Source organism: Curcuma longa, chromosome 17 (genome assembly GCF_044706935.1).
Source record: "Curcuma longa cultivar G26 ecotype Majalengka, Jawa Barat chromosome 17, ITB_CL_G26_1.1, whole genome shotgun sequence".
NCBI lineage: Eukaryota > Viridiplantae > Streptophyta > Magnoliopsida > Zingiberales > Zingiberaceae > Curcuma > Curcuma longa.
Window position 1 is genome coordinate 10,486,838 of NC_133877.1, and position 14,696 is coordinate 10,501,533.

General features: G+C 35.5%; 1 protein-coding gene across 1 annotated transcript; it reads right to left on the reverse strand.

Annotated features, from left to right (window-relative positions):
• Positions 1–8,919: 8,919 nt before the first annotated feature.
• Positions 8,920–13,452, reverse strand: LOC141811996 (glyceraldehyde-3-phosphate dehydrogenase 2, cytosolic-like). Its single transcript, XM_074700080.1, has 12 exons — positions 13,372–13,452; positions 13,243–13,266; positions 13,045–13,145; positions 12,589–12,704; positions 12,387–12,486; positions 11,432–11,578; positions 11,285–11,345; positions 11,105–11,202; positions 9,625–9,767; positions 9,310–9,393; positions 9,117–9,206; positions 8,920–9,028 (listed from the first exon to the last, which is right to left on the reverse strand). The coding sequence occupies exons 1-12, from the start codon at positions 13,373–13,375 to the stop codon at positions 8,983–8,985; spliced, it is 1,014 nt and encodes a 337-aa protein (XP_074556181.1). The 5' UTR covers positions 13,376–13,452; the 3' UTR covers positions 8,920–8,982.
• Positions 13,453–14,696: the final 1,244 nt, after the last annotated feature.

Sequence of the window (14,696 nt, forward strand, 5' to 3'; positions counted from 1 at the left end):
ACTTGACTTGGATCTTGACTGAGGATCCTCCTAAGCCAGCTGAGGATGCGATTGATGTCCATACCATCAGTACAGTGGATGCATGGACTCATTTTGAGTTCCTATGTCGAAACTACATAAATGCTTTTCCAACTCGCTATACATTGTGTATAATACAAAGAGAACTGCCAAGGAACTATGGGAGTCCTTGGACAAGAAGTATAAAATGGAGGATGTAGGGACCAAGAAATTCCTTGCTGACGCAGTCGCAACTGCACCGAGGAAACCGCGATCGTGGCGTGTGGGGGTGGAAATTTTTCTAACGAGTTTCGAGTTTAACCCAAACCCGATCCGCTACCCTTTTTTTTAAACCCCTCATATCTTATAATCCCGCTCCAAGTCTTATCTTTCTTTTGAAATATGCAGGGTAAAAGTGTTTATAAATAATGACTCCTTCCCTATTTACTTAACCTAAAAAAATATGGTTAGAAATAATATAATAGTTTAAAATAAATTAACAACTTAGTGTTTATAAAAAAAATTACCAATCTACATGTATGCTCATCAATATTACCTCTCACATATGTCACAGATGAGTCTCCAGAATTATAAGTTTGATTTGCTTTATTCTGGCGATTCCTTTGTTTTTCTCTCATCGATTTATTAAAAATCGACGATCCTGACCTAATTTTTTTTGGTGATGAATGATAGTTTTTCCTCTTAGTTTTCGCATGATTAAGTACATGTCAAATGTGATTCCCATATTTTTTTAAAAGATTCTCTTTATTTTCAATTTTTCAGACGACTCTTAATTGAATGTTCACTAAAATTTAAAAAATAATTAATTATATATATTCATTTTAATTTTATATATTAACTAAAAGGGGATATATATCTTAAACTCATTCCACCATAACTCTTTTGTAGGTGTTGGAGTGCTGGTATGTTATTCACTATTTTATTTATCTTGCGAATAACACATATAAAATTTTGAAATCTATCATAAAATTATAAACAAACATTGTTAAATAATTAAGATAGTAGTTTAAAAAATACTAAATTTTTAAATACTTATGAATCTCTGTGAGGGACTATATACTCTCGAATATCTTACAACTCAACAGCGGACTGTCTGGCGAAGGTACTGGAGACTGCAATGGCGACGAATCCGATGAAGGTACTGGCGAAAGTGCATGAGATGGTCCTACCGAATCAGGGGGGCATAGGTACAGTGCAGGTGCCGAAGCAGACTGATCAGGAGTACTCCGTCTATGCCCACCACGTCGAAACTGTCAACTAAAATTGTTAGGAGATAAAGTAATAAATATTTGTTACATAATGAAGAACATGAAAAAAACTTACCATATTTGCTAACAGATCAAAGCAGGTGCAAAATCAAACACCTAAATAATGTCACCTGTAATGGCCTATAAGAAAAACTATAATGCATTAATAGATAATCAAATATTTAACAATGAGATAGTATATAGACAATTAAGTAAGCAACGAGTTATATAAATATGCAGATTAAAATTAAATTTACTTATAAAAAATACATTACCATTTTTAAAAGATCTCCTCATTTTTTTATTATATAATAACATCAAAGTCCTCATTTTCATTGGCATTCTCTCATCGTCGTCGTCGTTATCAGATTCATTCTCATGAATTTCACTTGCATCCACATTTATCACTACTCCGTTGGGATCTCGTAATGTTGAAATAATATATTCCTCAGATCTGAAATGTATTCGTAACTTCCTCTTGTTGATATGCAATGTCTTCCCAACGTTCCTCAATCTTTTTTCTATGCTTTGGTTTTACAAACAACCCACCAATCATTTTTGTCATGTTTCAAACTAGGATATGAAACATAGAATACTTGAATCGCTTGTTGTGCCAACACAAATGGTTCATATCTTTTATATAATCTCTTATGATTTATTTCAATCAAATTATATTGTGGATGCACCTTCATTCCTCTAATAGGGTCAAACCAGTGACACATAAATAAAATAACTCACATTTCTAGTCCGGAGTATTCTACCTCTATAATTTCATCAAGCAAACTATAAAAATCATTGCTTGCATCTCTATCATGATCTGATGACTGAACACATACGCCACTATTCATTGTAGTCTTCCCTATTCCATATTCTTGAGTATGAAAATTATATCTGTTTATGAAATATATTGGCCAAGTGCGTACCAATGCTTTTGGACCCCAAGAAAGATGAAATAAAAATTTCTACTCAAGGTGAGCTTGATTATCATGAATCTAAAGTCAAATAAATATGTTTAAAAGTTTGCATATGTATAAATCATAGTATAATTTAGATTAACTACTTACATATGCTTCAAAAAAATAATTAATAATGTGTATAATTTTTTTTCGAGATTATAATAATAAAAACAAATAGAGTAATTGTAATGGAAAATAGATTAAGTAAATTACAACAGAAATAAAACTAGTAAATTACAACGAAAAATAGATTAAGTAAATTACAGTGGAAATAGAACCAAAATGATACCACATTAATAATACAACTTGTTTAACATGATTCAACTTCCCTCTAGGATTACTACACCTATGACATATAATTCATTAGGTGGATCACTCCCGAGTTCCCTCTCAAAAGTTTTCTTTTTTAGAAATCTTCTAGAGGTAGAGAAACTTTTTACAAAACAAGATGATCAATAGATTAAGCAACAAATAAGCAAAAGATTTGGCAACAATATACAAATACCAAATACGGAACAATAGTGCCAACGAAACTTGACGAAGCATTTGCGAGCAACATAATAGCAAGATGATCTTGAATGTATAACTCAATTTCTATATTGTAACAAGAGTCTTAGACTTCCTTTTATAGAGGGTTGTCGACTGTTGACATGACATATATCTAGTCGCTCAGTTGTTCGACTTTGCTAACCTGGTTGTTGATTTGATCTCTTAGACTTCAGATCAGGCTGACGTAGTGAACTCCAATCGCCTGGACTCATTCCGGGTATCTGAAGCAAGGTAACTCTATCCCTTGATTGCCTCCATCGGATTACTAGATATGGACTTTGGGTTGTCGGGAAGCATTCTGATCACCCAGACCTTGTTCCAGTCGTTTGGAAGTCTACGACTTGGTCTGATTAAACTTATCTGCATCAGGTCACTCAGAAGTCTTCCAGTCACTTGGATCATCAAATTGCTTCCTACATCATAAAGATAGTTCACAACATATTTTCTATGATTTGGACAACTATTGTCCACCTTTACTTTGAAACACAAGATGATTGGTTTACGCCTAGCCATGTAGACTACCCTTGACCCCAAAAAGAAGGTGTACTTCTCACCACTTCTGTGTCAAAAAGTTTATCATAGCTTACTTGCCTAGTACCTCCAGGACTTCCTTGTTAAGTGTCTAGTCCAACTCCCTGTTGACCCATTGTGACTTCTATTCTTGCCCAAGTATTCGTTCCAGCTGGTTGCTGACCCATTTGGTATTGTCTTCTATGAGGTTGATTTATCCCATAGTATTGGGGAGTGTAAATTTGACTACAAAACTCATATTGCTGGTTTTTAAGTTGTTTCTGAATTTTGATATACGTATATTTTTCTTTAAGTTTAGCAATAATATGTTGGACTTGTACTTCTATATTATCATATTGAGGTGATACATTCATGTCTGCCCACAATTTATGTATTTATTTTCCTAAGTCTCTAGGTAGTTTACTAAATAATCTTTCTCCTAATTCAGGATTACAATAATTCCCTGAAACTGCTGTAAGTGCTAAGAAGTCATTACAAAAAGGTTTAATTTAATTCTAGTTAAATAACTAAAGTTGTTCTAAGTCTTATATGACTTCTCTTTGTAATATATCTAGTCCTGTGTTGGCATCTCAGTTGTTAGGAGTCTATGAATGGTGTAACAACAATTGAGGATGTTATTTCCTTGAGATGTAATTCTAATTATTTCATCTGAGAATTTTTTTTATATGCTTCCCAAGCAGTTCTACCTACATCCCCTAAATAATTTTTTCTCATACACATCATGGTTTCACCAGTTTCTATGCAAAGTTTGTATTTAGCTTAGTAGTCTCTCTTAACCGAGACAATCCATTATTCTAAGTAGATGTCATATATAACTGAGAGTCACACTTAGTTATATTTAGGAGCACATAATATTTTCCAAAGCAAGTGATTTCTGGTGGTCTCCTTTTACCTATAGTCCTGAGTAAAGGATTGTTATTGATATAAGGAGCTATCCCGATTTGGGGTGGATGGCCTTGGCCATAATCCATAGTTCTCACAGAACTTTTTGGATAGTGAATCTCAAATGGTGGTCTTGAGATAATAGTAGATTTAGCCAGATTCATAAGATATACCAATTTAAGTTGTTTTTAAGCAATGATATTTTGTTCTTGTAATGCTTATTTTCAAACTGTTCTAACTCAATCAAGTCATCTGCTGTGAAGGAAATAGCCAGTCCGATTGGTAGGTAGATGTATGCGTCTAAATCATTAAAAAAAGGAATTTTGATCTTCTACATTCATCATATTTTCATCTTCAATTCATCATTTTGGGATGTAAAGGGATGATAACTTCTAAATCTAACAATTAAGCTTCCATGTCTATCATTGTACATGATAGAATCTGTCGGTTTTAGTGTTTGTTCTGGACTTTCTAGATTGATTGTCCATTCTAATCCAGTTAAAATTTTAGAATTAAAGTCTTGAGATTTTAGAAAGTAGATGTCTTTTGAAGTAAGGGCTTCAATAATGTTTTTGATTTCAACCTTAAACCTATTGTTGATATGATTCATTGTTTTTCCTAGGAATATAATATCCAATTGGATATTGTTATTCTAGAAGTTTTCATATCCTTTAGCTTGTATTAAAATTTTAATATGTTTGACAAAATCTTTGATTGTCATGTTAAAATTTGGACATAAATAAGTAATCCCTAAGTTGTTATTTATGTCTACTTCGATAAGTTCTATGATTGCATTTTCTTTATCAGAAAATCGAGTTATATAAAACAAGGAGGACTTTTCCTCCTACACATTTTCAAGTTAAGCCTCTAAGGCCGAACACAATTAATCTCAAATGGATATAATTGTGTTTTGTGCTAAAAGTGCTCTTGCTGACTCGTTAGTCATAAGGCTTAATCTCTCTTCTTCTCCAGCGAGAAGATGCAATGGTTCTATCCGATGATGTCAGAAAACAGAGGTAAAAAATAACAGTATTCCTTGACCGTATAAACGTCTAGGATTCATTGTATTGAGTTGTTCATTAGAAAACAAAGTAAAATTTCTATCTATAAGTTCTTCTAATATATGATTAGATGTATTGTTTCTTCAAGTTATAATCATATCCAACCAAGTAGTGTTGTTTCATTTCCTCTTAATGTTTAAGATTGTCCAGTAAACATCTCTGTTTGAATTGTGGTTAGATTCATTCGGATTGTTGAGGTGTGTATGTCAGGAATGAGTAAGTTTTAAGTCATCTTTTGGGAATTATATTTCTAGTAGTTAACTTCCTTAAATCCTTAGTTAAGTTATCTATACTTTCTCTTCACTCAATGGCTTGGTTTGTTTTATGTATGTGAATTTCTAGCACAAATAACTTGTTTTCAAGTAGAGTTAACCTATGATGTAGTGAGGTTAATAAGGCTATTATGGTGCTATTTTACTAGATCTGGACCTGATCACTCTTCCCAAGTAAGTCAACAGTATGATATTTGTCTTCTTTGATTTTGAAATATTATTGTGTATAGTGAGAGTTTCTTTGTAATATATATTTTTGAATTATAACTTATTTATTTATACTTAATTTCTTCAAATATAATACAAAAAATTTTAAGTTTTTCTTTAACCGGAGTCTTTTTTTATTAAGTACTTCTTTAACTTGCATTAATAAGTTTTTTTTATTAGAGTTTAAAATTTCTGGATTTATTTTCTTCTATAAGTTTTGACAAGGTGAGTATATTATTTTTCTTAGGAATACTTACCAAATTAAGTTGACTAAATCGTCAATTTAAAGCATCTTATGCGTTTTTAAGATAGTCTAAATTTTATCTAGTATCACTTAAGATTTGATTTTATTGTGTTAAAGTTTGACTATGTTGCTCCACTAGGATTTTTCTACTACTTCACTTGACCTACTAAGTTTTTCTGCCTAGTGCCTATTATTAACGATCTGATTCATTAAGATTTTTCACTTTTATTTGGTATCTAATCACTCTGGCCTACCACTAAGATTTCTTTCATTGTAAAATTTCATGCACCTACACACTTGACACACACATCATATCACACATTACATTCTAATTTTAAACTCTCTTATCATACATTAAAATATAAATTTGATGTGGTATTCCCTACACCAATATTGCTTACCCGTATTTTATGGAAATATCCAACAGAAGAAAGACACTCTCTGGTACAGTGGATCCATCATACATATCTGGGTTGAGCTGACCTTACATATCTGGGTTGAGCTGACCTTTGGACATGGCAGGTGAAGGCTTCAAACACTTCTTTTGTCATCCAAGCTCGAGACACCGTAATGCAGATCAAACATGGAGAAGCAAGCTATTTCCTTGCTTGACTCTTGGTACACGGAGGGCCAACGCTACACTTTGCGAGACACAAGATCATGTTTTCTTCACGTGTAGTCAACAAGGAATTGTGGGCCAAAATGTGTGTCTGACTAGCTATGCAATGCTTTGACGGAAAGAAATAAAAGAGTCTTCAAGCAAGTGTTTAAGGGTAATGGTATTGTCACTAAAACGAGGGTATTGAATATGTCCTGTATGATATACCTCATGTAACAAACTAAAAATAAATATAAATTTTGCAATAAAGTCCTCTTAATTCACATTGTAGATAACTTGGTGTCTGTGAGACACAGAAGACCATGATTATCAGTCCCTTGTGAATTATAAACTAAGGCTCACAACCAAGATGGCGTTGGACAACCCATCGGGAACGGTTGTAGTGTAATTCGGTGACTGTCTGTCTTGACTGTAGAATTACACTAGTGCACTTTGTGTGTATTGAGTAGGACCATTGAGGTTGTTCGATTTACACTGACTCACAAATTGAACAAGACCTCTGTTATTATAATTATGCACTCTTAATCCCGATGTAATAAATGGGCACCTATAGTTAGTAATTATTGCTTTGATTTACCAAAGGGTGAGATCTTTCCGTCAGATCAAATATTCTCGGTAAGTTGGGTGATGTTGCTATCTATACGGTGTGCCATTAATTATAGAAGGAATCCGTGTCCCAGTAGGGCTGATGATGTCCCCTTGGAGAGCTCATAAGGATTGTCAAGTCAAATCTTGCAAGTGGACTTGGTCCGGCTGACAATAAGGTTGAGTGGTACTATTCAAGGTCTTAGATGTCGATTATTGAGTTGTCAGTGAACTCAGATAATTGACGGACATACGATATCTTAAACACGGGGAGCAATGCATAAAATAATAAGAAGGAACCCATAATGTAATTTGGGGATTGGATTGGTAGTGCAACAATGATCCTCTAGTGGAATGGATCGTTGTTGATGGATGTAGGTGTGTATTCGGGGTTGAATACGGGATCCGAAACCCATCAGAAGGCCAGATCCAATACCTCCTCGAGGTCCCCGCTGTAGCCTAAAGACATCTTCAAAAGGATGCAATCAAACGGATGAGATTAGTTCTCAGCCGTCGGATGAGATTTAATCTCGACCGTTGGATGAGATTAGTTCTCGACCGTAGGATGAGTTAATGGATGAGATCAGCTTGTATCCGTGGGATTAGATCAAGTTGCATCCATTGGATCGAAATAAATAAAGAGGAATAGAAGAGAATAGATTAGAACCGTTGGATGAGATTAAGTCGTCTCCGATGGACGAGATCTATCCGGTTCGGTTTTAATTCTCTTTGGAAGGAAGAACCGGTTCACGAGGTGAACCAGACATGGTTCATTGAACCACACGCCCAAGTGATCTAATCATGGCCATTGGATCGAAGAGATCAAGTTATATTAAAGGAGATTATATCGTAACCGTTAGATGAGATTAAGTTGCATCCGATGGATGAGATCTCTTCGGTTTAAGTTTTATTTCCTTTTTAATATAGAATTAATTCATGGAATTAATTAATATGGCCGGCCACTTTAGATAAGGTTGGAAATAATTCTTTTAATTATTTCCGAAAAGATCTAACGGCTAGAAACCAAGCAAGGCAATCTAAAGGCCAGGATTCAATAAGTTTCTATAATTTAGAATTGGTTCATGGAATCAATCAAAATTATAGAAAAATTTAGAATTGGCAAGAGGTGCTTGGTCTTGGGCGTGAGGCTATAAAAGAAGAGGGGGTGGGCGGCAACAATTAATTCAATTCAAGAGAGGAGAAGTTATACCGAAACGATTTCGAAAACCCTCCTCTCCTCTTCTCCTTGGTGCCGCCGGCCCTAACCCCTCCTCCTTCCCCTTTTCCTTCTTCTTCTTCTTCCACCGCCCCTTCTCCTTCTTCTCTTGAGGTGGCCGAACCTCTTTGTCCAAGTGGTGGCCGGATCTAAGCAAGGGAACGAGACAAGGCGAAGTTGCAGCAAGAAGAAGAGACAAGATCCAAGGTTCTTCATCCGGAGGTTGCAGTCCTTATTTCTGGAAGATCGTTGTCCACCCAACGTCCAGGAAGAAGAAAGGAATACAGCGGAAGGCAGCGAGGTCATTTAAAAGGTTCAGGTAAAATTTTATTTCCGCAGTTTTTAATTTTACTAGAACTAGTAATTAAACCGTAGATAATAATTTAGGAATCGGCGATCCTGAAGGATCGATTGACTTGGTCTTTTGTAGACTTTGTCAATTGATCCAGGCGGGATAGAAATTTTTGTCCTGTGGGGTTCTATGCTTTTCGGAGCGGATAGAATCCGGATCATAGGACGGAGATCCAGATCGCCAACAATGTGTTCTGGAACATTTATTCACGACTACCATTACTACGACTAGATGAACTCTCTCTCACTTGGTTTTAGCCATATGACGGATCAGGTCGATGACGCGTGAGCTGCAATAAAAAGAAATTTACATAAGCACTGACAGAATAGTACAATCAGCATACAGCTTTGTACGGCTGAGTGGAGGATGGATTTTACCTGTACCCCCATTCATTGTCATACCAAGAAACAAGTTTGGCAAAATTTTCATTCAGAGCAATCCCAGCCTTGGCATCAAAAATGCTTGATCTAAAAATGAACAAATCAAGATGATTTTCAAGTATGTTTCTGGGATTATATCATAATATAAGAAGCAAGCCGAACACTTCATTCACAGAATGCAATACAGTACCTGCTATCACCTATGAAGTCAGTGGAGACCAAATCCTCTTCTACATAACCCAAGATTCCCTTGAGTTTCCCCTCAGATTCTTCCCTGTGTATGATCATGTGAAATTGATGACTAATGGCAAATCCGCAATGAAAATGTGAATGAGTGTGTGCGTGATAAACTAAACTTGATGGGAAAAAACAGAAGGTTTTAAAAAAAGTATATATGGAAAGAACTTTTGAGTGTTAGCATGTGGCGAGAACTACATGCACAATTCATATCACAATCCCAAATGACTGGACAAATAATTACAGCAACTGGAAATAATGCACTTACTTGATAGCAGTCTTTATCTGGTCATAGGAAGCGTTTTTCTCAAGCCTAACAGTGAGATCCACAACAGAAACATTTACAGTAGGAACGCGGAAGGCCATACCAGTCAACTTTCCATTCAGAGCAGGTAGCACTTTACCTACAGCCTGCATATAGAGGATTGAAGAACACATTATATTTCACAAATCAAGCAAAATTTGGAAAACAATAATCTCCTAGAATTAACTCATCTAAATGACTGCCCCTAATGAAGGCAAGCAAATCAGAAAACATAATGTAATCTCAATAGTTTCACCAACCAAAATTAAATATGGCAAATCAAAGATGACAAATTACCAAATAATTCAAATTCTTTTCCAACAATTAGAATTTAAAATTCCGTCAAATCAAATTCTTCCTTATCTGAATCAAGCAATCATATAAACCAAGAAGTTTTTTTTATTCTACAAAAAAAAATGATGGAATAACCCACATAATATCATACTTTTTAAAAGAACATCAGAAATTTTCGTTTTGCTTGATAAAAGAAAGAACCGTGAATGAGTTATCGCTAGGTTTACTTGGATGGACGATTATAGGAATGAACTCCCTTCCTCTCACTCGCTCGCATTTACCTTTTAACCCAAGTAACACAAATCTGGAGAACAGAATCCCTTCCCTATTTCACAATTGGTTTTAAAATACGAGTTGGAATAGAATAAGTCCAAATGAAAGCAATTATATAATGTCCTATTTTTTTCTCAAAAGGAACATTATGAACATGAACTAGTGAAGCAATGGAAAGGAAGAATCTGAAATTGGGACTTCAGGAATTTTGAGTTTGAATTGCCTTACTATGGCTGCAATTTACTGCAAAAATAAAGGTAAAGTGGCCAAGCCTAAATATTACATTGCTAACTTTAAACATGATGATATCCAAGCAATTGGGGACATGAAGAGGACTTAAATCACATGTTCTCTCAGTAGTGAACAGAATTTCAGAATAAATTATCCAGGCAGCAAACCACCAAGAAGTATTTGCCAATACATAGCTCAAGGCATCAAGACTGCAGGAAAAAACAGAGCCCCTGAAAATAAAGGATATTGAAGGAACAAAACCAATAGTAACAGAAATATAACAAATTGTAGTTCGTGTATAACTTAGGCTTACTGCTTTACATTAATGGATATTCTAAGTGAACAGCATGTCAAATTAATGAAACATCTAAAAAAACAACTTTTTAGTAATGCGACAACAACCAAGAAATACACAAAATGCACAGGGTCCAAGGCATGGATTCATTAAAATGAATAAAACCTTTGTGAATGCAAACATGATCGGCAAAAAAATAAATGACTACCGTTAACATTATTTCAGGCACACACAAACAATATAGAAATACATATATAGAAAGATAGAGTAAATATTGGTATGCCTAAAAGTATGTATATGGCACATGCCCATGGTGCATAAGCGGAACATGTGTATGCTACAATAAAATACCTTTGCAGCACCGGTGCTACTAGGAATGATGTTAAAGCTTGCAGCTCGTCCACCTCTCCAATCCTTGCTAGATGGTCCATCAACAGTTTTCTGAGTGGCTGAAGGAAACAAAGTAGCTTAAAAACACATGGCATATATTATAGGAAAAAGATGTGATTTTAAACTTGAAAGACACATTACCAGTGATGGAATGCACAGTAGTCATCAAACCTTCCACAATTCCAAATCTATCATGGATGACCTATCGTATCATAGAAATCCATCACCTGTCAACAATTTCATCACAAAGCTAAAATGCTCCATCTCAAGTTTAACATGTAGAGTTACCTTTGCAAGAGGGGCAAGGCAGTTGGTGGTGCAGCTAGCATTGGAGACAATATTTACATCAGATGTGTATGTATGCTCATTCACTCCAACCACAAACATAGGTGCATCCTTGCTTGGAGCAGAAATGATGACTTTCTTGGCACCACCCTGTTATTCAGAAAATAAGGGATTCTTATCCTTGTCTTCCAATGTCATTTATATATGCCATCTACAGCAATAATGTCTAGACAACCTTCCCATATACCATAGGCTTGAATTTTATCAAAATCATTCAGCTGTCTTATAAAAATAATGAGATATTGAACAAGATTATTACTATGGACGGCAACATGCAGAATATTATTACAGGCAAAAAAAATTATATGCAAGCTAACAAATATGAAGTCGCTATTTAGATTTATTCACCTTTGAAATGACAAAATCAACAACACACTTCATATGCTAGCACCAACATATGAACTTGTGCTTCAAACTGCTTCATAAAATCAGATTTATCCACACGTACCCTCTTATGTTGTAAATTTTGAGTCAATGCAATTCAAATGTTTCATTCACCCCATGAAATGTCAGTTTTAAGGAACTTCCTGGTCACTGAATCCACATGTAACGGTCAGCAGGGGAAGTTCTAGAATGAAGTTCTCTAATCCAACCATGAGTCAAGATAGGAACAAATATGTGAAATTAGGGGAAGTAACAAGATCTAGAATGAAGTTCCTAAAATCATATATATATTAGTTGCCCAAAGTATGTATTTTTTTAACTAAAGTGACCCGCCTGATTAATAATTGCATTAAATCCACATGCACAACAAGCATCAGACACAAACAACATAAAACTATTTTATCAGTCTGTAACAGTAATCTTATTCCTTGATTTCCAAAACCAGCCTCCTCTTCATCAGTGCAAGAAGATCCAGTAGACAAAAACCAGTTGTGATGTAGTAACTGTCACCTACCTTTAAGTGAGCAGCAGCCTTGTCCTTGTCCGTGAAGACACCAGTGGACTCCACAACGAAGTCAGCTCCAGTCTCACTCCAAGGAATCTCCTCAGGGTTCCTAAACACAAACCACAATCTCGGTAAACAACATTCACCACTATTGCAACATGGAAAACAGCTTATTCTATCAGTATCAGACAGACAATATCAGTTTAAACACCTGATGCCAAAGACAGTAACTTCATTCTCTCCGAATAGAAGGGTCTTGGAATCCTTCACTTTTATCTCATGATGCTTCCATTGTCCATGCACGGTATCATATTTAAACATGTATGTCTACAATTTATTAGCCACGGTATAGTGTCAGATACAAGATTCATGGAAAAAATAATCAAATAGTTCATCATAAAGTAGCAACAGTCGGGCACAATCCCACACTGCACAGATGCTTAAAAAAATAATTCATAAAACTAAGAGATATCAAAAATCAAATCCATATATGATATATTCTGAAGTTCTAATCTACATAAAGTATCAACCATCCATCAGAAATGATATACTGAGGATCAAAAACCTGAATTTGAAATCCAAATGACCAAAAGGAGAAATATCAAATCAAGCCCACTAAAACCGAAACCAAAGAACTAAACTAATATGCACACTACAAGCAGAATACCATGTAGTCGGTTGTGATGAACGGATCATTGACGGCGACGAGCTCCACATCATCGCTCTGAAGCGCGACTCTAGCGACCAACCTTCCAATTCTTCCGAAACCTAAAAAGAGAAACCAAAACAAAAGTAAAGCCCTACAGAACCGCAATCGAAGTCTTGACTCACAGGAAATCATACAGAAACCAAGGAGTAGCCCTACCGTTGATGCCGATCTTGATCTTAGCTGCAACAAAAACCACCAAACGAAAACAAAAAGGGAAACCGGGAGTCAAAATCGAGATCACAGCAGCATAAAAGAGATGAAGAGCAAAAGGGATCGGAGGCGTACCCATGGCAGCGAGACGAAACGAGCTGGTGAAAGGTAACGAGACCGCAGAGTCAGCGAGCGAGCTGTGCGTCCGCCCTTTAAAAGAAGTCCGCTTCTGAAAAGAAGGTTCTGGACCATTCTAACGGTCACAGAGTAACTTAAGCTGAACCGTCTACGTGTTCGTGGAGCCATCGAAGTCGACCGACGGAGAGAGCTGACGAGATGCACACGTGAGCAGAAGCGTGGCATGGTATGCGATAAATAAACTGCACCGTTTAAGTTAATAAAAAATGTATAAAATAATTTAGAAAAATAAATTATGTATTTTAAAATTGTATTAAACTGCATGCGCTTTGCTGGATGACACGTGTCTCTGCATGCGCTTCAACAAATAAAAAGTTGTTACGAAAGCGACAAAGGCAGCGAAGAACAATTGTACTTTTTATAAATAGGGTAAAAATTAAGGACCGTCCTTTTTAATCGTTAAAAAAAATTCTCTCTTTTACTTATTATCAAAACAACATGTGAATAATATAAATATATTTTTTAAATTATCTTTATTTTTAAGGTTATTATAATCTTTGCGTATTCATAAACGCTATAATATTGAAACTTCAATTAGAACAAAAGTAAAATTGAAACTTCAATTAGAACAAAAACAAAAATAAAAAAGAAATGATAATGAAAATATATGAAAACATAATATGATACATTATAGATCTGAGTCCCACATCCATGTAGTGTAGATAGAAGACATCCATGTAGTGTAGATCTGATGATGATGTTATTGATGATGATGTTATTTCAGAATTCCTAACTAACATACAGATAGAAGACTATGAGGCGGATTCTGAAGAAGGGACTTCGGAGGCAAGAAGTCAATATCACATCAACAATCTGGATGAATATCCTAAGCTGCAGGAGGTTGAGAATGTCCTCTCCACTAATGAGTCAGCCATCAGTAGATACAATCCTCCAGCTGATGTTGAAATGAATATCCCCGGATATGCCCCAGCAAATACCCCTACTGGATGGATTGGTTCTGAAGGAGCACCTGGAATCCAGACCAGAAGGCCCAGGAAATGGGATAATAGCTCAGAATGGTTTCAACTCCCTTCAGCAAACACAGGCAAGGGTTCTATATTTGTAATGCCTTATGATTTTGACACTAAAGTGTTTGACAGATGGGAAAGTTCGGTTTTGCTCCACCTTGCTGACAAACCCTTTGAGAATGCTGAAGACAAAATTCTTTATATCGAAAATCTGCTGGGAGAGTCAGAAAAGAAGATTTTTATGACTTGGCGGATGAAGTATACAACTGAATTTGAGTCTATGAAACAGCAGGC

Excerpts from the sequence above, each read along its gene's own strand:
- LOC141811996 (XM_074700080.1), bottom strand. Across the intron at positions 12,705-13,044 it reads TCATCACAACCGACTACATG|ACATACATGTTTAAATATGA; the intron begins GTATTCTGCTTG and ends AATAAATTGTAG. Across the intron at positions 9,394-9,624 it reads CAGATAAAGACTGCTATCAA|GGAAGAATCTGAGGGGAAAC; the intron begins GTAAGTGCATTA and ends GATCATACACAG.